Below are 23,662 nucleotides of genomic sequence, written 5' to 3'. Positions count from 1 at the left end.
TCACCACATAATATCCCATCTGCCTCCTCTTCTCTCCTAGATAGTATTAGTCATGTTTTTTTTTTTTTTTAATGAGGCCAGAGTGTGACCACAAAGAAAGTAACAGCCTCTCTCCAGAAAGCGATGAAACTCTGTATATGTGCTACTACTTCATTCCAGCTGTGTTTACCTTTTTTTTAAATAAGATATTTTTTCAAATTATTAGCCTGCCAAGTGCTTCAGAGCCTCCCCAGAGTTTGATGGGGAAGAATCTGCAGTGGACATTTGAAGTCTATGTAAGCCATGTAAATAAATCTCATTCATTGTTTTGAAACCTTTTCTCCTGCCAGCAAGAGAGGACACACACAGTGTATGCAGACTCACAGAAGATCACTAGGCTGGATGCCGAGTTTGTGGATATGAAGAGAGTGACAAAGGAGGATTACAAACAAATGAAGAGTTGATATTGCAGACCTACCTGACACAGACTTTATATTGCAAGGATTCTGTTTTGCTGTGAGTGGTCAAATCCCTTTTTCTTCTGCTGCGGATATCAAACCAATCCATTTTAGTCAGTGCCTCAAACGTGCTGTTTCCTGCAGTAGCCAAGTCCTCATAATCATCATCGTCATCAGAGTATTCCGTTTCTGGAGGTGAGAGACGTGGTCAGCCATGCACAAATTTGCCTGCAGTTTGGCTCCTTTTGGTATAATGATAAATACCAGTGGGCAGTCATGCCACTACTGTGAATTTTATAACAGTTCACTGTACGCTATCCCAGAGTTTCCAATTCATTCAGAGTTAGAATTTTAGGGATAACTATAGTAAGAATAACTAACAAACCTAGCTGAGAAGGGGGTTTAGGCTATGCATAAATACTTAAAGGAAAATCCCTCCCTCCACAAATGAACAATTCAAACAGAAAAAACCAATGCAGACATAGGAGAGTTGATGATGACTACACACTTCAGGGGATGGAAAATACATCCTTGCTCATATGAAAACCTATGACACATCTGCCTCAAAGAATTTTAAGCCCACGTGGTAGGTCCCTTATTAGCCAGGGAATTAAGCAGGGCTTTCCCCTCTGTGAAGGGAGCTCACCCTCCGCTTTCTCAAGAAGAGTTTCTAATGGTATCTGTGTAACTGTTAAGTACCTGCTGTACCTACAATCACTCAGATAGTTGTTACACTTTTTCAGAATAACAAGTTAAATGAAAAAAATGACTGGGTAGAGTTCAGGGACTTCTCTTTTTCCTTGTTTCATTCATTTTTTCCCCACTTTTTTGTTCCAAAGCTATGAAGTATCATTAGCAGCTGGCCAAACATGCCACTTTTGAGATCCAGCCCCTGCTCTTTTCACTCACCAGAGTACTTTAAGCTCCCTTCCACTTCCACTGTCAAAATCAAATCACTGCAGGTGTTGTTCTTCAGCTCAGGTGACCAGTACATTTTCAATATCTAAGATGAACACACAAACAGCAAGGCACTAAAAATATAATTTAAATGACAATGAATTTACCCATTCAGGACTCACACACATGGTGATGGTACACGGGAGTGTGGAGAGAAAGATCAGTCTCCCAGTTGCACAGACTGGTCACAGAGGACTGTCACAGATATAAGCAGGTCCCGTGTGCAATTCACAAATGGTGTGGGACTCCTTTGAGATAGCTCTCCATTCCCAAACACAAAGAGGTCTTTCAAACTCCTGCCACCTCTATGACCCTTGACATTTTATGTATTTAATAAAGTTAAAGACAGTTAAATTGACTGTCTGTAAGGGCAGGCACTAGGCCCCAAATTTTAGAATTTTGGAGGTAGGAGCACAAAGGTTGAGGCCATGGCAAGTAAGTTTTCACTTCGGTTTCAAAAAGGGATTAAAAGAAGTCCAGCTTTAGATTTTGATTTGCAGCTTACACTCATTGTTCCATTTCCTTTGCCGCGTACAGATACTTCAAGTTTTCTCCCAAGTTCAAACTGCAAACCAAGGAGAAAAAAAGATATTTAGTCTGTGCTCAGCATCTGATCTATCATTTTCCTGACATCTTGACAGTCTTTTCTGTTTTTACTCCCTCAAGCCTGGGTAGGGAAAACTTTCAGCTATGGAAGGAATTATGAGACCTCATGTCTCAAGCTTTTTAAATGTACTGAGTTAATGCATCTTACTCTGCTGTTTTAGGGCCCAGTAGATGCATTTTACCAGCTTCAGTCCCTCCTTTGTATCCTGGATTTCACATTTTCACAGTTCCAGGCATAATGAAGATCAGAATATTCCCCTTCTTCCTCATTACCTAGAAGGACTTGGGTTCCTGGCTGCTCTTCACTTTTTGGAGAGATTCATCCCACAAAAGTCCTCAAAGAGGCAGGAAAGCACCTCTAAAGGAGATTGTTAAGCACATGCTGGTTTGGGTTGTTTTTTGGTTGTTTTTTTAACTTTAAAAAGATTCTGTTGTTTTACTGATCAAATTATTTTAAGGCATAATCAATCACCTACGTCGTTGCTTAGTATGACAAAACCTGGGCCAGGGGATTTGATTTCCCTTTTTGAGGGAAAGAACCCTTCAAAGCAACCAATGGTTTTATACCTCCAGCTGCTTCTGAAATTCTTCATGGGCATCAGTCAGAACAATGCTGTAGTAATTTTGCCTTCCAGGTGTTCCCAGTCTGACAGTCAGGTCGGTGGGAGCAGTGTTCAGTGTCTGTATGCTGTATGCTGACAGAGCTTCTAAGGCCACCACTGTGTCCTAGGTGAGGAAGAAAAGCAAAAAAAATTTAGCAGTTATGCCAGGTTATTTAAACAACAGCAATATGAGATGACATTATCAGTCACCTTGAATTCAATTTTATGCTTTTTGCTGCTTTGAAATTCTCCTGCATTTGTCTGTTCCTACTTGCACAGACTATTCATTTAATTTCCCAGCTTCATCTTATAGCACTAAAATTGTGAACACATTGGATTCCTGACCTTAGATTATACTACTTCTTCATGAGGACAAAGAATTCTCTTTGCTGGCTTTTAACTATTTTATTTTGACCCATTGTTCATTAACGATCCAAAATCTTTACTCCTTCATACAGCAAAGAAGTTGAAAATTAACTGTTATAATGCTTTCAAATCTAAATGAAAAGATTTTAGGGGGCTTTTACTTCCTTCTCTCCCCTTAAGACTCCCCCTGAACTGGTGGTCAGGCACCTGTGTAGAGCAGTACCCTCCGCCGTAGTTCCTTCTTTCTGTCAGCCACGTGGCAATAGGCCTTGCATATTCCATGTCTTCCAGGAGCAGGGTTTGAAGCAGGGCATAGGCAGTGGTTTCCACTGACACTGCGTTGTTGCCATTTCCCCAGTAGCGCTGCTGCTTTGCTGCAAGAATAATCCAGTCCTAAATCTCCTTGGCAGAGACATTTGCCAAAAATCACTATTGCTCTACACAGTGGATACTCTGTGTCGTGGCACTGTGGAACCACAAGACACAGATGCTGTTGTGAAAGCAACAAGTCAGCTGGGAAGCAAAGATAATGGAAAAGAAAATCCACAATTTTCACTTTTGATTTCTCCAACCATCACAGTTTGATGACCCCATTGTACAGTGATGTCCATCTGATGGAGTGGTAGCATTGTGTAGGGTGGTCCCTCAGACAGGACAGTATTAATTATGGCCAGAAATCCAGCCTTGATTAAGGAGAAGCACATTCCCTATGCTTAAACTGTGGCTGTTGAACTGCACTGTATTCACCAAAGGCATTGGGAGGAATAAGCAGGACGGTGGTGCAGCCACCGAGCTGACTGACAGCACCACCACAGCCACACCCTGTGGGGGTAAGTGGTGACATCCATGGGGGGCTGGGACAAAGCACTCAGAACTGGTGAGGGGCTCTGAAAGCAAGTGGGCTGGAAGAGACACCTTCCCTCTTGACCCCAAATCCAGTCTGGACTACTCCTGTATGTTGCTATTTTCTCATAGGAAGTTTCTTCTTTCTCATTTGGCTTGGACTTTTTTTTTCTTCCCAAGGGAAGCAGAAAACATAAATGAATATTTACTGTCGTTTTGTTCCAGTTCCAAAATCAGAGAAGGTCATGATCCAAGCTTCACTATGCTGTGACTTTACAGTGATATTAATTATGAAAATTACATATTAAAATGTCAAATATAGAAATATTCAACTATGCAATATAAATTAAATATATTACACATGTACATACGCAGTTGAATAAAATCAATTTTTCTTCATTTTCTTCAATTTGTTTTGTTAATCTAAGTGTGCTCAGAGTGTTTACATTAGGAAAAGTGCTTTCTAAAGGGATTTTTAAGAAAGGTTACCAGTACCTTCATCAAAAGAAGCACAGTTCCTTAATTTTTCTTTCACAAGCGGAGCTTCTTCACTATCAGACTGCACAAGTGTTAGAGCATAAGCAGTGATGACTGTAGAATAGCAGTCAGTATTTCTCGAAAATTGATTTTTCATGTAAGCCACTGCTCCTCTAATCACTCGTGCCTGTGAAAACAGAATGTAAAGATCTGTTGTATGAAAACAGTTGTAAAGATCACTGCTAACTGTTACTTCTGGCACAAGGAAACTAGTACTAGGAAATTAGAATACTTCACTGCAGTAATTTTTAAGGCATTTATAATAATATTTGCTTATCCCCATTGATGATGGGGCGTGTAGCTCGAAACACCTTGTTGTACACAAGGCCATGACATCTTTTCCTATCCACCACAGATGTAAGCAGATTTTAAACCCCTCATTTGCAGTTCCCCAGGAGATGGTAGGGTGGATATGCCACTGTGCAAGAGACTGCAGACTCAGAGTCAAGCTTCCTACCACATCAGGTGACGGGTAGGCACCTAGGGTCTGTTGCAGTGCTATGGTTACGAAGGCTGTCATAGCCAAATCCTCTTCTGCTGACTTAATGCCACCCTGAAAGATGAAATACGAAAAGGAAAAGTTAAATGTGCACGCATAGGCTTATGATTAAATCTAGAAAATCACTTTCCATAAAGTCAAGGATCTTCTCTGCAAACCCTCTGACCATGTACCATGTAGCTGTTGCCTTAATTTTTTCTTAATGATATATGTTCATCTAAAGTATATCTTCTATGGTGGGTGGCAGCCAGGTTGCATTAAACAGTGTAAGAGCTCAGGAACCCACCACATCCTTCACTTGATAATCAAACATTTAGTTATTTATTTTACAGCTAAAAAATCTATAATTTCTCATTTAAACATTCATGGTTTCAATTTTCAGTCACTAGGAGGGTTGGGTTATTTTCATTTTTCTGCTACTCTCTACACATTAAAGAGCCCTCTACCTTGCAGAGGGAACTTCTCTCCTGTAAAGGTACTTATACACCAATACTAGACAATTTCTTATCCCTCTTCTTGATAAAGTAAGCACAGTGCTTTCATTAGATTTTTCCCCCTGAAAGCTCTTGAAGTACATATAAGATAGAAGATTTTCTCAACTTGAACACAGGCCAAAAAAACCCAAAACTCTTTGATCAGTCCTTGAGCTACTTGTTTCTTTTTCCCCAGTAGTGTTACATCAACTGTGAAACTAGCTTTGAGGGTGAAAGCCTCGCTAGTTATTTGGCACAGATCATTAAAAATATTAATGCATGTTTTTTCCTATATATATGGTTGCTACATTGCATTTTCAATGAGTTTTGGACGATGCACATTACTTTCCTAGACTAAATTTATGGACAGTATAACAATTTTGTGTTTCTGGACAGGTATAGAGGATGTGTAGACCAAGACGTGCAATTGTAAATTCTGATTAAGTGTTAACAATTTATTTTTTCACCATGGGCATGGTGAAATACTGAAACAGGTTACCCAGACAGACTGGGATGTACTCGAGACTCAGCTGGACATGGTCTTGTACAGTCTGGTCTAACTAGAACTGTTTTGAGCAGCGTTTGGGCTGGATGAGATCTGGACACCCCTTCAAAACAAAGTTACAATTCTACACTCTATTGCCTTTGGCCATAAAAGGCTTACATTTTTATCAAACATATGACCCCCTGGGAAGTAATTTTTAAGTGCTCCATAGGCATAGCTGAAAAAGGTATCTAAGGCTATGTATAAAAGATAAAGGTGGTGAAGTGCTAGCTATGCATCTGACATAACAGACCAGTTAACAAATTAATTTTACATTACAGATTTTGTATTTACATTACAGATTTATTCTCTTTAGCTACATCTCTTGTTATTCAGCAACTCACAGTATTCCTTTCAGTCCCTAATAGCCCTAAATGCACAACGAATTCTTCTAAATATGGATGACCTACCTGCATTGACCTGTCCATTACAGGGTGGTGGTCGTGGAATGAACCATCTGCCTGCTGCTGATTAACCAAGTAGGAAATCGAGTTGCTTATGTGACTGTCTTGGACACTGAAGTATTCTCTGCTCCTTGTGAGCACTTTCACAATGAATGCAGTTAACCTGCACAAAAGAAAATTTTTTAAACTTGTGCTGACGGATATTTATAGAAAACTGTATTGACAAGAAGATAAACATACTAATTTTATGCACAGACTCATATTCAATATGGTGCACCCACTGCAACCTAGTGAGTTACTGTTCAACATCAACTTGAATATTTCTACTCTGTGGCAAATGCAAAATAATCAGTGGCTCAGTATAAATCTCTCACCAAGGACTGAATATGCTCAGAGAATTTGGTGGCTGATTACTCATGACAAAAGTACATAAGCAACCACCAGATTTTCAAAATCCATCACCAAAGAAAAACTTTTGATGCATCAAATAATAATAGAGGCAAATTGGAAAAAAATGCTAACCAACCAAACAAAAAATTATACCCCCAAAATAAAATCCCAAGAATACAAAATCACTTACCATACACTACTGGGGGTTGTTTTAAATGCTCCATAGGAGCCATCCTCCTTCTGAAACTCAAGCAGTCTAGTGTAACCTGCATGAACAGAAGAGCACATTACTGTTCAGAGAACACCATATTTATTGGGCATTTTCCTACATTACTTGTATTATAATGGACATGTTTTGTATTGACTGGTGGGAGAGTTCATGGAGGTGCTCACTGGAGCATTAAGGAGGAAATTACTAGGTCAGTAGAATTTGACACAGAAAAATCACTAGAGTTAGAAGGTCTTCTGTCTTGTTTGACTTAATTGAGCCATAAAAATAAACTGAAAACTGCAGATACATATGGTTACAAAACATTTAATGTGTAGTGAATATTGGAAAATTATTTCCCGTTATTGACAACTTTTCGAGCTGCTGATTTTATGGTGCTTTGAATAAAAAAGTATACAAAACATCATCTATTGGGTCAGACACAGCCTTAGAAATCATGAGTTGTGATCTTGACTGCTATTATTTTGAAAAAGTTTGTATTATAGCCACACAACTCGTTTTTTACACTGATGAACTTCAATAAGAATCAATAAAAGCATAATGTAAGAACGAAGTGATGCTGATAATACCAAGTACTTATTAGCAGGATCTCACATCACTTTTGGCAGTCTTGGATAAATAGGCAAAATCTCTGTGCAGCAATTGCCAGCATGCTTTTAATCTCTATCCATACACTTGCTTTTCATTGATGAAATGTGTTTATCATATCTGAAGATCACAATGACAGGTGCATTTCACTGCTTTATGTAAGCACACCAGTATATTTAAAAAGATCAGCTGTACCTGCTCCAATACTGTCAACTCCCTGTGTTGGCTCCTGTGAGCTGGAACATTCCCACATGCTGTGGTCCTGGCTTGGCTGTACATTTAATACCAGCTTTAGATCACATCTTGGAGTGGAGTCTTCCAGAAGCAGACTAGCAGGTGTCCTCTCCCTAAGGAAACTCCCTCCCTGGCTTGGCCCAAGGCTGCTGAAGTCCTTCTAGCTTGTGTAATGATGCATACAGGAGTGGGGAAGGGAAGGTGTGAATATCATGATTAGCACTGGCAATTTCCTTTTTCATACTCCTCTTGACAACCACAGACAGGGATATCTACATCCCAGCTGGCTATCCTAAGCAGTGTCTGTGAACCATGGGGAGAAATAAGCATTTTTAGGATGTGATTAGTCTCCTAAGGATCTCTCAGGATGCAATTAGTCTCCTAAGCCCTCCTCACAAGTTCTATCCCTGATGTCTGTCTGCTGACTGCCAGGAGCATTTCTCTGAGGCTGTGTTAAGGCTGTGGGCATTCTTTCAGGAGGCAGCTGCAGCCAGTGTGCAGTGTGAGCAGATAACAGGGATCCCATCCTTTGGCTTCTGTTTGGTTGGTCTTATTCTGTTCTTTCCTGCCTACCTTTCTCAATCATACCAATGGCTTCCTGCTTCCGCTCGGGGTTGAAGTTCACCCACTGCTCGCTGGCATCCAGGTACTCGATGGCATAGACTGCAGGGGCCATTGTCACCATCGTCTGCTCTGCACAGCCTTTGGGCACCTGAATCAGCTTCTCAACTCCGCTGAGACTCAGGCAGTTTTCAACAGACTCATCCATAATGTTCCCTGTTGTAAAAAATACAAGCTGTAGTACGTGTCTTGTTTAACACTGATTGCTGTAATATGAAGAAAGGGGATCCTAACTAGAGGTTGACGTTCCAGCATGGTCTGATACCCCTCACCACTCAACACTGTTCTGAGCTACCTGAGACTTCATAAAGCTCTTTGAAGAAAGGCACGGATGAGGTGCCAGGCCCCAGGAAACCTGGAGAAAGGAGGCTGGTACAGTGGAGGAATATGAAGGAGAAAGAATCCTCAGGCTACTGGAGGCAGGGAAAAAAGGAAGGGGGGAAAGACAGGTATATCAGGTTTGGGCTGGAAAAGTCTTGTCAAACCAGCCCTGATCTTCCCACAGAGGGATAAAAAGATTGTGCATTAATCACAGCAAACATTTTATGCGGGTTTTTTTTCTTCTCTCTGCAATTTTATAACTTTATTAATGCAATGATACCTTTAGTTTTAGAACAGGGATTTGAAATGGAAGCCAATACCCTCTGTGTCACAAATGCATTATTTTACATTTCCGGGGGGGGGGGGGGGGGAAGTATTTATCTCTAATAAAAGTTCTTGCTAAGAGATGTTTTTAATAATATGCATGCATGAGTAGATGCATATATATGTACAAACTACATTTGATTAAATGAATATATGACTGTATGTATCTCCTCTTTGGAAAAACAGAACTCTCCAGAACCTATACATCAGTGATTGGCATCCTTATTTCTGAAATCTAGAGCAGATTTCTACAGCCCTGCATGCAGTGTGGGGTGATTAGAGAAGCTGAACTCTTCCCTTCACCTCTGCCTGTCCCATAATGTTAGTCTGAGCACGGTGAGGAGAGATGGGTCTCATAAAGCTATTGCATCCACTACAAGTAAAAAGGAGTAATTAGAAAGAGGAAAAGGTACTCGTTCAACTCTAGGGATGTTTTGTTTTAAGACCTGGTCATGTAGCAGAGACCATTTGAGTCATAACAGAAAAGCCAGGAGAGAATGGAGAGAGTGAAGAATGCTCATTCCATGCAGGAATGAGGAGCACAGAGGGGCCTGTCCCTTGTCACCTATGGAGAAGCTGTTACCAAAAAAATTACATTTACCTTTCAGGCTAACCAACACATGGCTATCAGAGCCTGGTACCATATTAGGTGGTCTGTTCAGGTCCACTGTATGGGACTTCACTGCAAACAAATAAGAAATAGATATCTACATCCAGACTTTTAAAAAATAAACAACACACTGTAATTTTAGAAAAAATATACTTATCTTTCTTATAGTGATTTAATTTTCAATCTTTAGTATTATTTTAGACTTGAAAAAAGCCTTGTTTTTAGTACCTTTTAAGACCCATTAATGAATTAAATAGATGCCCAGTTAATATATAAAAATGACACCTTGAAAAGCAAAAGTAAAAGAAATCAATTCTAAAAATTTAGATTTTTTTTCTTTCTTTCACGAGTCTTTTGCTATGTGTTCGATGGAGAGATTTCTGACAAGCTCTGGTCAATCAAAGGAACATCTGTGCATTAAGAAGTATTTCACCCATAATTCACTCTTCATTCTTACTCCAAGCCTCTTCTGTATCTAATCCTTTTGGGTAACTTACAGTCACTATTAATGCAAATGGTCTCTTCTTCTCTCTGTAAAACACCTTCAGCCTGCAAAATTAAAGAAAGAAAAGTCAAAACGTTTGCAAGCACTGACACCTGAAAGAAACCTACGAGCTCCACCCGAGCACTAGACCAGCAGGTGGCACAAATAAGTGATTTTGAAGGGAGATTTCTCTCTAGGTAAAAGTCAACCTTTAAATCAGAATTGCAGTTTCTCAATTGAAATACTAAAACTTTGCTGAATTGAAGCATTTCCCTGGATGAAATTCCTTTAACCAAAACCAACTCCCAAAAATTAAAATTCAAAATTTATTCTCAGATTTGTGACCCATCAAGTCAATTTCACAGAGGGACTCATTTTTGTAAACCTCTCATGTATGAAATCCATGAAATTCTGAGTACATCTTGCGTGTAAGACTTAAACATCTTTTTCCTTCTGATTCCTCTTCCTACAGTTTCAGTTTTAGTGTTCTGGTGTAAAACTGAACTCTGAGACTGTGTCTATATCTACAAAAGTTATAGCCTTTAACAACAGCAGGTTCCCAGCATCCTGTGCCTTATCCTTACTTACATGGCTATGTCCTGGCATCAGGGGTGCAAGGATTCTTATTTTGCACTTCTTGTGTAGATGGAAGAAAGCCCTCCATGGATGACTTAGGTACATGACTTAGGTGGATGACATGGATGAGTCTGTATTGGCACTTGAAAAGTAATTTTTTCTAAAAGGTTCCTCCCTTTTTATAATTTTGAAAGAGAGCTAAGGTATTAAATAATCAATACAGCATCTTGTTTTGTATGTTTTGCATATGTTTTACCTATGCAATTGTTAAGAGTGAAGATTGCTCCATCGACCAGAAGGAATAAAATAGGCTTTAACTTTATTACTAGCAGAGAGCATTTCCTTCTCAAAAGTTTACTAGATGGACATCTTCAATCTCGGTCTTGGCTTCACAAGAAAAAAAAGAATTTTCATATATGTTGATGAAGCAGGGAGAAGCTAAAGATTCTAAGACGGACACCAGCTGAAGAAATTGTGTCATGGGTAAAGGATGGTTTTTTTGCCATAGAGAACAAACCTTTCCATATACAATACACACAGAGGCTTAAATTTTTTCACACAGTCCTTGCTGTAAAACAGATTTCCTGAATTGCTTCCAGCCTCATGTTTGTGCCATTTCAGTCCCTCCACGAGAGCTCCACACACAGTGAATGTCGTATTTGAGGACAGTTTGTGAAGTGCCTGCCCTCAATTAGTTATACATACCACAACTTTGAGATTCTTCCTAATGCTGTCACTGTGCCCAGAATCCCGGTCGAAAGCAATAATGGTAATTGGAATTTCTCCCACAATCAGAGGGACAACTGAGAAGAAGGCTGGTGTTGCTGAGTTCCCCTTAGCCAGCAGTGACAGCTGCACAGCCTTCGCCGTCGTCTCTGCGGTGCACAGCCCCTTCACTACATCCATCTTCACTACCACCTGTGGGGACAAGGCAATGCCCAAGAGCAGTCTTAGAGCATCACAGCACAGGGAAAATACCTCTGGAGGCCCCTTCCAATGTAAATCGTTCTGTGACCCCATGGTCAGTTAATATTCAGTTATATTGATTAGGGCTCTGAAGCTAAATCAGCCAACATTTCCTCTTTACACTGAAATTGAAACAGAGTTTTGGCCTATCCCTGAACCACAGTGAAGTAAGAAGGATAGTGCATTTTTATACATCCCAGCTCTACACAATTCAGTGCAGTTCAGAGGATGCTGGTTAAACATCTGGTTGGCAGATGGGAGAAAGTGAAGAGTATCAGCCTTAGGATGATGGAGGCCCTAAGCCCAGTGACAGCTGTGGCCACATGCAGGACTGCATAGGAGTCACATGAGGAGAAAAAGTGGCTCTGTGTTGTATGCTCAATGAGTTTTGTGGCTAACATTGGATGGTGTGCTCATACTCATTTACCTCTGTATCTTGTGTACCTTGTGAAGTGCCAGCAAGTGTCAGTGTCAGCAGCTGAGTACTGTGCAGATCAGCAGGCAGCAAAAAAGGAACAGATTGCTTCAATGAAGGGGAAGAAGTACCCAAAGACAAAGGATATGGCTATGAAACATGGTGAATAAAATCTGCTTTATATGGTAAGTTTGATTAGCAAGTAGAACTGGATCCTGTCCTTGGGAAAGCTGTCAAGATAGGAGCATTATGTCTGGGCTGTAGAGGGGCACTGAAGAGTGGCCAGGTCATTCACATTAAATTTTACAAAACTATATATCTAGCCAATTAGGCATACAAGGTACAGCAGTTGTTGATAACACTACCTGGAGATCATTGGGCAGGTAGTTGTAAATCACTGCTTTTATTTCCAGTTGCTCATGTCGTCTGACTGAGTATGGTAATCTCAGGGACACAAAAAAGTCTTTGAAAACTGCAAAGGTGTGGGGTTCAGCTACACAGAACCCTGGGGGGAGAAAAAGAAAAACAAATAGAATTGCGAATTACACACTCAACGTCAGCTGATTGAAAGTTAAGTGTCTAATCAAAACTCAGTGCCTGGGCTCCCCTGAGGTCACGAGCAGGAGAGGAAAACAGGCATACTCAGAACTCATTTAAACTCATCTGCACTAGAGACCTGTCTAGTTTGCCCCCTGGAGTCACTGCCATGGCTTTTGATAGGTAAAATTCGGCAGAAGTGTTTGTATGCTTTGTGAGTGAATTATGGCCCAGTTTTCTCTCTCTCTCTTTTTTTTTTTTTTTAAATTTGTTTGTTTGTTTGTTTTCTTTTTTGTTTTTGTTTTATTTTGCTTGGTTGGTTTTTATTATGTTTTGTTTAAAACACAATGACCTTTCCTTGCTTTCTGAAAATAAACTCCGTGGCCATCACTGCACCCCTGGATGATCCTCCCCTTCCAAAAGGGAGTGGGCAGGACAAGACAGACCCTTTGTCCATCCTGTGTGGTTCCCATCAACTCCTAGGAGCTCCCAGAGGGCAGCACCTGGGAACCTGGGCTCTCTGGTGTCCAGCCCTTGCTGGTCCTTTGCTGGTTTCATGGTGCTCTTTTCTGCCTTAGAGGCCACAGATTTTCATGCTTTGAGATGGCCAGAACCTTGTCCCAAAATTATTAAAAGAAAAATGGTGTTACTACTGCTGCTTTTCTTGTGGATCCCTGGTCATGTGGAAGCTAAAATGAGGTGGTTTATAGAGTGGAAAGAATAAAAGACAGTTTTGATTGTATGATCCATCATCCTTGAGACCCTACTTCATGTTTCTTTTATAAATATAAATCCATACTTTAACTTCTAGTTGGGCTTTAACACGGCATAAAAGAGAGAAGTAAATATTATGATCAAAACATTTTGTGTTATTTCAGTACAGAATGTTCTACTCTATCAACATAACTTTATATATCTCTTTTACAAAGCACACATTCTCCATTCATACAAAGAAACAAAGAAAAAATACCCAATTCTTATACCTTTTTCAGGAGATATACTTATTGCCTGAACTTCCCAGGTAGTTATAGTGTCAGGAGCGAAGTTTTTTACACTGAAAACCACAAAATAAAATGTATTAGAAGGCATGTATAAAATGTAAACATTACCATTTGATAAAGTTATTGTAATTTGAGTATTGTAAGGGAAAATCTTATTCCCTCTGTTGTGGAAAAATATTCTGAAGTCCACTGCATCAGATACTACATAAAGCTGATATTCCTATACATTTGAGAATACAAATTTAAACATAGTCAATTAGTCAGGCAACACAGTACCTGTGTTTTCCAGGGCTTTCTACTTCTTCAAAACTCCACCACCAACTCTCAGGAAAATAACTGCGCAAGCTGACAGAGGTTTCATCAAACAATTCTTCATGTTCATTGTATTCTGCAAAACAGGAGCAAGGTTTCTTTTCAGAAGTCTTTAGCTGCTGACCTTGACACTGTCTTGCAGGGAGTCGGCTTGTCAGAGCACAAAAAATGCTCTGAATTAAAAGATTTCATCTGTGTTTCACCATTTTCAACATTAAAGAAAAATGTTGAAAAAAGAGAAGCAATGGCCACAGCTTGTCACTGAACAAAGAGTTAGTTCCTCTTTCCAACTTCTATAACTATATGCTACCAAATAAGAAATCAGTCCCCTGTAGTAAGGCTAGCAAAGATGTTCCCCCTGTCCCATACTTGTGACAAACAGAGGATGAAAGGGGAAGTCTGCAAGAAATGGTGGCAGAAATTACACTCAGAATGGGATAATTTTAGATGCAAAGTAATTTTTGGGGTTGTTTTGGTAACATGAGGTGACACATAGTGTGTGCTCACAGATAGAGTTTAGGGAGAAGAAAGGAAGAAAGAGATGAAATGATTCTGGCTAAAGTGGACCTTTCTCATGACAGCATTTTGGAGGTACTCAGGTGTTGTAACAGTAGTACCACTAAAAAGAGTCATAAATCTGAGACCACTTAGAGCCCTGAATGCAAACAACAACCCCCTTACCTGCTCTGCTGCCTGTGGCCTCTCTGGGGTGTGGGCAGGGACCATCAGCTCCTCCATAACACTGGAGGGGCCAGCAGTGGCTAAAGTGTTTCCTGTCTTTTCTCATCCCAAAAAGTTATCCCATCCCACTCCCACCTCCCCAGGTGTGAACATGCAACGCTGTGTGGCTGCTGGACTGTACCAGGGCTCTCTGAAATTCTGATGTGAAAACACAGCACTAAAATGCCCCTTGGCCCTCCCTGTCCACCAGGAGAAGGGTGGAAGTGGCAGAGCTGTATGCCACTGCTCCTCACGTCGTGCCAAGCCGGCTCTGGTCCTCTGCTTGGCGTGCTTCCTGAGGGCTGTGGCTTTCTCACAGCAGTCCTTGAACGCGTTCCTACATTCCTGGGAGCCAGACACCTTTGCCAGCCTTTTTGCACAAGAAAACCTCATGGGATTTAATTTCATTCCATCGTGGCAGCATTTTAGTAGAGCAGCGTTTTGGTATCTGCTGGCTGCAATAGAATTGAAGCCCAGAATTAGTGCTGTGTAAGGAGAGATCAGTGTAAAGTGTTCATTGTGCTCTTTCCTGTCATTCTTTGCCATTAACATTACTTTCTATTGCAACAGCCAAGCTTCAGTCTGGGACCCCGAAAACAGTCCCTAAAAAGAATCCACAAACACAGGAGGAAAGCATAGGTTCTGTGGCATCCTAGACATTCTGTTCTAAGCCCTCTCTTCACAGTCAGACAATTAAAAATTGAATCCTCTTTGCAGGCTGGAATTCTTAACAGAAATAGCAATATTCTCTTTCTTGAATTAAGAGTCTGATTTCAAAAGTAATGACGAATTCAATTCCAAGCCTTTGTGCCTTCTGGCAAGAAAATGAGAAAAAACCAAATTTCTCAAATTGACATTTTATACCAAATGCTACAGTAACTCTTCTCTTAATTGAAGCACAAAGTACCAAAGTTGGCACAGCTTCAAAGCAGAATGCCAAGAAAAAGACAGGATTTATAAAATAGCTTCTTACCATACAAATAATTTTGAAAACTTCAAAGTTGTGACTGATGACATGACATGTTACCTAGTAGAAGTATTTTGCATTTAGGATTATAAAGTGGTGAACTAGTTTCCATTTGTAGGCATTATTTGGTTTTGTTTTTTGAGCTATTTTGATGAGTGATGCATGGCACAGCATACTACACACACTTATGCTAGGTAATGTCAAGTAATGCAAGAACTGGAACGAAGAATATCTTGGCATCCTTCACTATGCCATCACTTCTTGCCCCCTAGATCCCAGACACATCCCTTTGCCTTCCCCTGTTAAGATTTTCAGGACACCCAGAGGAGCAGACATACCAATTTCTGACATTTTTTTCTGATAATCCAAAGATCTCTTCTGCCTTCTGGTGCCCTGGAGGCATTTATATCCTAGAAAGGCAGAACACAAGTGCTTGGTCACGATGATATGACAGGAACAGTCTGATCATTCACATCATTCATGAAGACCTGTCTTAGGACCCATCTCATTGACAGAATATACCCACAATTTGAGAAAGAGTCCCACAGATCTTCCAGCCTAGCCAACTGCTGCCTGCCCTAGCTGAGGTGGTCACCAAAGGACCAGCCCCCACCATCTGGGATATCTGAGCTGCCAGCATCTGGCGGAAGAGCAGAAGAAGTAAAACCCAATGGCAAAGGAGATTTTTACAACATCACAGTAAAAATGTTTTTGATTTTCTAAGCAATCAGTCTCCCCAGATCTATAGTGGTCCTACACAAATTTCTAAAGGGCGGATTGCACTTACCTTCCCGAAGGCTGGATTGAATTGTGTCTGATATAAAAGCCAGACCAACATCAGTAAAAACTTGAATGCTATTTGCACCACCACCCGCAGAACATCCAAGATCATACGAATTCATAGCATTAAACACCTGCCAAATAAAACGGCACAGATGGACTGTACATGCTTGTAAAGGGTTTATACATATATCAGAAAAATTCTTGTAGCCTTTCACTCACAGAAGCAAGACGAACTGGTGATGCAAACTGCATTTGGGAGCAGATTAAAGCTGAGGGATGTTTTAGTTAGGGAGTGCTTTCAAGCCATGCTTTTTTAAATTTACAAACTTGTCTGCTATAGGATGGAAATCCCCATCTTAAATGTACCATATATCTTAAACATGCCATTCATCTTAAATAGATCCTAAATTGCAAAAGACAAAACATGTTCAAGTTTAGCAAAGCGTTGTCTGAGCAATTAATAGCCATTAATTACATTTTGATCCCTCATTAGTTATGGAAAAATTTGCTTGATTAGTAGATGTGATATTTTCTTCTTGCAAATATCTTACTTTTTTGGCTGTAAGCTTGTTTTTCTTATTCAGAATAAAAACTGCCTTATCAACCACAGCTAAGGCAACTTTTCCCGCATGGTCCATTTCAATCTGTAAATTGACCTGGTCTGTTGGTTCATATGTGTCTTGTTCTGTTGTCACTTTAATCTAAATAGAAAAGATTGAAACAAAAGTATCATATTGGTTAATGAGAAGCGAAGAGTCTTTGGGCCAAGAATGCTGTCAGCAGTGACTGTCAGCAGTCAGAGGCAGGGAAACGTTCCTGTTTTGTGGCATTTTTGCCTGCGATCCTGCATTTTGGAACACGTAGGTGCAGATGTTTCACACTGAAGGAAATCATGAGGAACTGAAAGATGCGTCTTGCAGAATACTGGATGCTGGCTTTCAATAACATTTAAGCACCAAGGGAGATTAAAAGTTTGTGTTACGGGTTTGTGGACCTGGGGTTTTTAATGTAATTTTGTTATTTTTCATTGGGAACAAAATTACGATGAAAGATAGCAAAAGACTAATTAATGTACAAAGGTAACCAACTTAAATCAGTCTGTAATAATATTGCCTGCTTTCTATCACACACTTGAATGTTTTAGCATGACTGAGTAAACACAGATCTGGTTCTGATGTACACACTTCTGTGGTTTAAGAGGAAGTAGCCATAGTGATTATGAAATAATAGGGAATTATTACTAGAAATGACTGTGAACATCACTGAATTTTGTCCTTGTATAAATGAAGGATTAATTTGTCTGTTGAAGATGGATGACTTTTTCTTGAAAACTTTTTTGGCCCCAAAAGAATATCATATTATTTTCTGAAAACAAACATTTTCAGTTGAAAAAATAATTTCAGACAGCTGACAATTTTCAGCAATTGTGTTTCATGGTATTAGAAGAAATTCCTGTGTCTTGTTTTGTTTGGTTTTTTTTTAATTTTACCTTATGGCCCCAAAATGAGGAGGCAGAAGAGGAAGAAGAAAGTAAAAGAAGGGCCTAGATGGCCTCCTATTTTATCCACACTTCATTTTCTAACACAAACTAACTTTTTAAAGTGCTTTTTAAGTGCTACCAAACCTCAGAAAATTACTTTTAACACAAATGAAAAAGCTTGAAATATTACTTCAAATTCATATTTTTTCCCAATAAATGGCTTCACTTTCTTTCATGTAATATACATCACTACAAAAGGACAAAGTTACAAAGAGATTCTTCCCCCTCAACAATTCTATCAGTGTTTTCTTGTGGATTTCCAAAATATAGACGCTCACAGGGGGTGATTTTTTCCTGTATTGAAATTGTGTTTTTCATCTCTTTGAGGCACGACCTGGAAGCTTTCCTGAGCTATACCTTTTGGCACAACTCCTGAGGACTCCTTTTCAGTACAAACAATTTATAATCCCAGGCCTGCACTTGTTCTGCCACTAGCCCATTATTTTTTTTTTTTTTAAATTTTGTAATGCAACAACAGAAGCCACAAGCTTTGAAAGCACCTTTCCTTCGCAGGCATCCGTGACATCCACCCACACAGAATCAGCGACGATCTCCTGCCGGCCCTTGTTCCCAATGAAGTAGTAGGCTAAAAACCGAAAGGCAGGCACCATCTTCTCCGTGATTTTAAGGTTTATTACTTTGGTTGAGGATGGCACCCTTCCCAGAAGCTCAGCCTGTCCCTTTGCCACAACCTGTAAGGCAGAAACAAAGAGAAATCAAATACTGTGACTATGCACCAGAAAGGGCATTATGTTGCATAAATTTACTTTTTATTTTTTCTGAAGCAATTTCTGTTTAAAATAATGTGTGTCTCTTCTAATGGCATTAACAGTTTTGATTGCCAAGCTGTATACCAGTATCCTGGAGGAGACCTGCACACTGTGGGGGTGACTCTCTGCTACACTGGTCTAGTGGCCCAGGTTTGAACACAAATCTGCCACCCTCCACTCAATCTTACAGCTTGAGAAGGGGTACCCAGATAGTAGTCTAAATTTTATCTTCTACAGTGACTGGTCATCACACCCAGGAAGATCAGCATTACTTAGTCTGTAATCAGTACTGAATCTCTGAGATGGTGTGAAAGAGTTGGAGCAGGAGGTTTCAGCATAAAGTACCACAGACTGGTACTTTAACTGATTTCAGCCCATCTCTCACTATTTAACTCCTTCCTTCCTACATGATGTTAACTATATTCATGGGTGGTCAGAGGAGTGAAAAACAGGCACAGTGGCAGGACTGAGAGTGCTCTTCCCTGAACAAAACACACGAAGCTTTCCTAAACACACAGTGAATGGGTTTCAGTAAGAAACCAAGGCATGCTACAGCCTGGCCCGGAATCCTCACTGCCTTTCCTAGGGCAACCAAAGCTTGGGAGAGACCCTCACAGCTGAGCTCCAGCAGTGCCTGCCACCATCCCTCCCACATGTCCTGCCTGCCCAAAGCCTGGCAGCACCAAGTCCAGCCCTGTGATACATCATCCACTGAAAACAAAATCCCAAACCTAAACTTAACTCCTAGGGATACAATTATTCCAATATATCAGAGTCCTATTAAAAATAAATGGCAACTTGGCACTTATCATCCTGTGAGATTTAGGCTGCCAAGGGAAACTAGGACAAAGAGAGGGGGAAGGGGATTAAACACATTTTACATTCAACAGATTCTCTCCTGGAATGTACCCACAAACACATTTGTGTCATTCAGCAAAATAAATAATATGCATTTTACATGTCCCAAAAATAAGTGCAAATGTATAAAAAATAGCAGAATCATAGAAATAATTTCTGGAAGGGAGATCTCTATGGAGATCTCTAGTCTAGTTGCTTACTCTAAGACTAGGTGAGACTGGTAAGGCTTTCTCTTGCTGAGTGTTGAATTTTTCTACGGCTGGAAAATCCCTCAACTCTCTGGGGAACCTCTGCCAATATTGCACTCATCATTAGTGAATAGATTTTTCCAAAATGAATCATCCAGGCCATAATTTTTAACCTTGGTCCCAATATAACCCTTACGGTTATATTGTGTGGCACCACCTAGGACATCTTGTCTCTACTATGCCTTAATTCCTCTTCAAGTAGTTTCAGGTTGCTATTAACTCACTCTTAGGCTCTTCACCAGACTGAACAAGCCCAGTTCTCTCAGCCTCTCTTGGTGGGTGAAGTGTGCCAGAACACTGATCAATCATCCCACTTGCCCTTAGCTGGACCCCCTTGGTTTTCCCTTGCATCAATAACCATGTTGTATAATTTCTAAAATAAATTACAGATATGATACTATTCTACTATTCTGTTTACCATATAATAGAAATAGCCAATGTTTCCACTGCCAGACTGATGAATATCATTCAAGGTGATGGGTAAGGTATCTCCAGGTGCCACAGTGGTGTGCGGGATGCTGATGCTGAGGTAGTTTGGGGAAGCAGACTGATATCTTTCAGCTCTGAGACTGGCTTCAGGTGATTCTAACCTTTCTTTACCCTCTTCAGCCTTTACCTGTCAGGGAAGAAAAGGACAGAATGAGTAAAGTGTCCCACAGGAGACAGTGTATAGTGTCACCAGTAATTCGTATTGTGCCAGGTTATTTGGAAAATGCTGTGAAGCGAGAGGGATAATTGCTGAGACCTCATTAGCAGAACCTGGCACCAAACCCCAGGATTTTAATTATTTTATTTTCTCACCCTGTTTTGCTTCTTGCTGTATCTGCATTTGGTATTTTTCATCCTTGACTCTTTCTAAATGAGAATCAATGGGTCAAAAAATCACAAAGTGATTTTGTACTCAGACCAGTGTTTTCCCATTTTATACTGTGCACATAACTGAACTCTCTGAGTGGGCAGGTGTAGCCAACTCTCTGCATTGCTCAGGACCTTTTCCTTCACTTTCTTCTCATAATTTTCTATCACTTTGTTTCGTGATATTCCTTACAGTCCCATTTCTGTCCTTCATGCCAGGCAAATGCACATCCAAAACACAAAGATGCATCACTCTAACCAAAGCATGTATTCCCAAGGCTCTGATGTACAAGTGTCCTTCACTTGAGACATCCTTCAGGCCCCTGCTATCTCTAACATATCTTACATTGTCTGGACAAGGATCTGCAGGTGGCGTAAGAAATCACATTCCACTCTGTGTTAATGTGATGAAAACCGATAATCTTCACAGTCATTTATAATTGTTTTATGAGCAATTCTCAGTGGGATACTTTTAAACATGGCTGTTTGCATTTTCTCTACCTTTATTCCAAGTGTTTGAGCATCTCTGGGGATGTCAAATGTAATGGAGGCCAGACCCTCTTTATTACAAAAGGCAGTTTTCTTCACTGGGGGCTTTCCAGGCAAAGTAACAGTGGCAGTGATAAATAGGAAGGCAGCAGGAGCACCATCAACTGAACTGGCAGATACCTATTAAAAAAAGAAAAAAAATTCTGTCATTTAAAGGAAATCCCATGTTTAAAATTGCCCACAAACAAGAGGCAATTATAATTTATAACTTTTATAAACTGAGAAAAAAAATATAAAACTGCACACACCATCAGTCAAAAATTTGAGAAAAGGGGATAGCAGTTGACTCAGTCTGGTCTTCAGTTAAGGTAAAAACCTGTGAGTACAGATTACAAAATGCCTCAGATATTCACTTAGCATCCATTTGTCCTAGAAATATTTGTCATTAACTATTATAAGGTAAATTTCTGACTTTAATTCTTTGTAGAAAACCCTAGAAAAACGAAGGTGTGAAGTTTCAAGCCATATAAACTTACATGCATTTTTTTAAAAAGGCAATACCCTGTTTTACTTTTCAGAATTTTAATTTTATGTGGGATTAATTTTTTACTATATTCTAGTTTCAATCTTTTGACATGGAAATGAGTAAGAAGAGATTGTTATATTTTATAAAACCCTGCAGTGGAACAGTGCGCACTGGCTTCTAGAACAGAAAACCATCATTTTCTGTCTGTTCAGGCTCTGAGCATGCAGAAATGAGACAAACCAGACACACAAACAGTAGCTCTGTGTTGGTTCTATTCTTAAAGGTCTCTGTCCTACAGAGCTCACAGAGAATCAGACAAGGAAAGAGGGCAGATATAAATGCACTGCTGTGGAGGCAGACAGATACATACCATAACAGAGAAGGGGGCTCCAGGCACGAAATACTTTTTGGTGTTAGACAGATCAACAGCATAAGGAGATCTCACAAACTTCACACTGCTGAGTTCCTCTTCCCTCATCTCACCACCTGTTAATATCAAACAGTATGTGTTGCTGTGAATGCACTGACTATGGAGTTGCATATACCTTGGATATCTGATTTTCTGGAAGATTTTGTTTTCATTTTCAACTACTGGCGAGAGTTAATGTTACCTAATGTCATCTTCTGCAACTTGGAGCTTGAACAATTGCTTTCCATCCAAGATTCTTCTAGTTAAATCCCTATAGCATGAGCAAGCTTTGCAGCAAAGATGGATCCAAGTGAGATCAAATTCCCCACATAACAGATGACACCAGAGAAAGATCAATGTGAATCTTACAGACTTAACACCTAATCTTACAGCTAAGCCATACTGTACTCACTTGCAGTTTCTACAGTGGTAACAGCGACATACAAATGAAACCCTTCCAGAGTGGAAATACTCTTTCTCAATTTCTCTTCCAAAAGTGGTGTATTTAAAGTAACTCTTCCTTTTCCATTTTGGATCTAACACAAAAGTTTGTGAAAAGAAAAAAGAGAGACAGACATTACTGGTTTGTTGCCATTAGAAATAAAATAGTGTTGCTTATATCATGACTACAATATTATGGACTTCTAAGTTTCCAGAATTTCTGATAGTATTCAGCTTAGGTAGGATAAATCAGAGTAGTTCCACTGAATACTTACTGATAGCTGTTGCTCCAGGCCTGGAATAAATATTTTGTTCTCATTTTCATCGATTATGCCAAATCGCACATATGCAGCACCTTGAATTTCTTTCCCATAAGAGTGCCTTTGGAAGGAAGAAAAGCAAGGAGAGGGATAACTAATTTAATAAAAGAGTAAGCGTAAGGCAGACTAATAATTTTATGCTGAAAAAATATTGGAATATTTGTAAGCATCCCATTTGTAACTAACAGCTTGAAAAAAAAATTTAGTCCCTCTCTCGTAACTCAAACATGAAAACTTTTACTGATCTTTGTGCCAAGTGGTAATTTCAAATGCAAAGATATTTATAGCAAAAGACACACTGGTAGAATCACATGGGGAGACATCATCTGATAAAATTTGCACTAGAGCCAATTTTGTTTTAACAAATTAATGAGAAATTCATTTGCACAGAGAGCTCTTTCACAACTCATCCCATTTAGCTTGGATGAGCAGCTAATTCCTTTGTATGAGACACCTCATGAGCAGAGCATAGAAAATAAGGGATTGAAGAATCATTTCAGGGACTGGTATGAAATATTTGGTACCTCTGAAGACCTACAGCAGGAATATCTACCTGCTGATATTCTAACACCTGCATTGGGTAGAGTGGACATTCTCTGCCCCATGTTGTTCCTACAGATTTAGGCAGTACAGCGTAAAGGTCCTCTTGTAAGTGAAATATTTGCCAGATCTGGCCAGAACACCCCTGAACATTTTATAAAGGTCACAGGGAGAGAGGATAGGGCATGTTGTTGCACCTGGCTCTGTACTCAAAAAAACCCTGGCAGATGGCATCTTCCAGCAGGACACTGTGCAGTGTGCTACATGAGACCCATCATGGCCATGGTGTTCTTTTTTGCTTGTGGAAATCCTGCTTCACC

General features: G+C 39.9%; 1 protein-coding gene across 5 annotated transcripts in view; it reads right to left on the bottom strand.

Annotated features, from left to right (window-relative positions):
- Positions 1–23,662, bottom strand: part of LOC106848764 (complement C4-A-like) — a 54,009-nt gene that overhangs the window by 11,356 nt on the left and 18,991 nt on the right. For 4 of the 5 annotated variants that reach the window (XM_014868885.2, XM_088159599.1, XM_088159600.1 and 1 more), the window contains 26 exons: positions 22,758–22,863; positions 22,454–22,577; positions 22,003–22,118; positions 21,119–21,286; positions 20,181–20,378; positions 18,387–18,578; positions 16,898–17,047; positions 16,351–16,477; positions 15,902–15,973; positions 14,851–15,051; positions 13,841–13,952; positions 13,547–13,617; positions 12,392–12,531; positions 11,351–11,563; positions 10,083–10,134; positions 9,577–9,657; positions 8,283–8,486; positions 6,849–6,924; positions 6,275–6,431; positions 4,806–4,901; positions 4,307–4,475; positions 3,176–3,342; positions 2,568–2,726; positions 1,900–1,959; positions 1,347–1,440; positions 458–626 (listed from right to left, as the gene is read on the bottom strand). In XM_014868885.2, coding sequence (XP_014724371.2) covers positions 458–626; positions 1,347–1,440; positions 1,900–1,959; positions 2,568–2,726; positions 3,176–3,342; positions 4,307–4,475; positions 4,806–4,901; positions 6,275–6,431; positions 6,849–6,924; positions 8,283–8,486; positions 9,577–9,657; positions 10,083–10,134; positions 11,351–11,563; positions 12,392–12,531; positions 13,547–13,617; positions 13,841–13,952; positions 14,851–15,051; positions 15,902–15,973; positions 16,351–16,477; positions 16,898–17,047; positions 18,387–18,578; positions 20,181–20,378; positions 21,119–21,286; positions 22,003–22,118; positions 22,454–22,577; positions 22,758–22,863 — 3,474 coding nt within the window. Of the gene's footprint in view, positions 1–457; positions 680–1,346; positions 1,441–1,899; positions 1,960–2,567; positions 2,727–3,175; positions 3,343–4,306; positions 4,476–4,805; positions 4,902–6,274; positions 6,432–6,848; positions 6,925–8,282; positions 8,487–9,576; positions 9,658–10,082; positions 10,135–11,350; positions 11,564–12,391; positions 12,532–13,546; positions 13,618–13,840; positions 13,953–14,850; positions 15,052–15,901; positions 15,974–16,350; positions 16,478–16,897; positions 17,048–18,386; positions 18,579–20,180; positions 20,379–21,118; positions 21,287–22,002; positions 22,119–22,453; positions 22,578–22,757; positions 22,864–23,662 lie in introns of all 5 variants that reach the window. The other variant, XR_015801415.1, reaches the window with a different exon arrangement.

The sequence above is a fragment of the Sturnus vulgaris genome, chromosome 2 (assembly GCF_052056855.1).
Source record: "Sturnus vulgaris isolate bStuVul1 chromosome 2, bStuVul1.hap1, whole genome shotgun sequence".
NCBI lineage: Eukaryota > Metazoa > Chordata > Aves > Passeriformes > Sturnidae > Sturnus > Sturnus vulgaris.
Note: the sequence above shows the minus strand (reverse complement) of the source record. Positions and strands in the feature narration are given on the sequence as shown.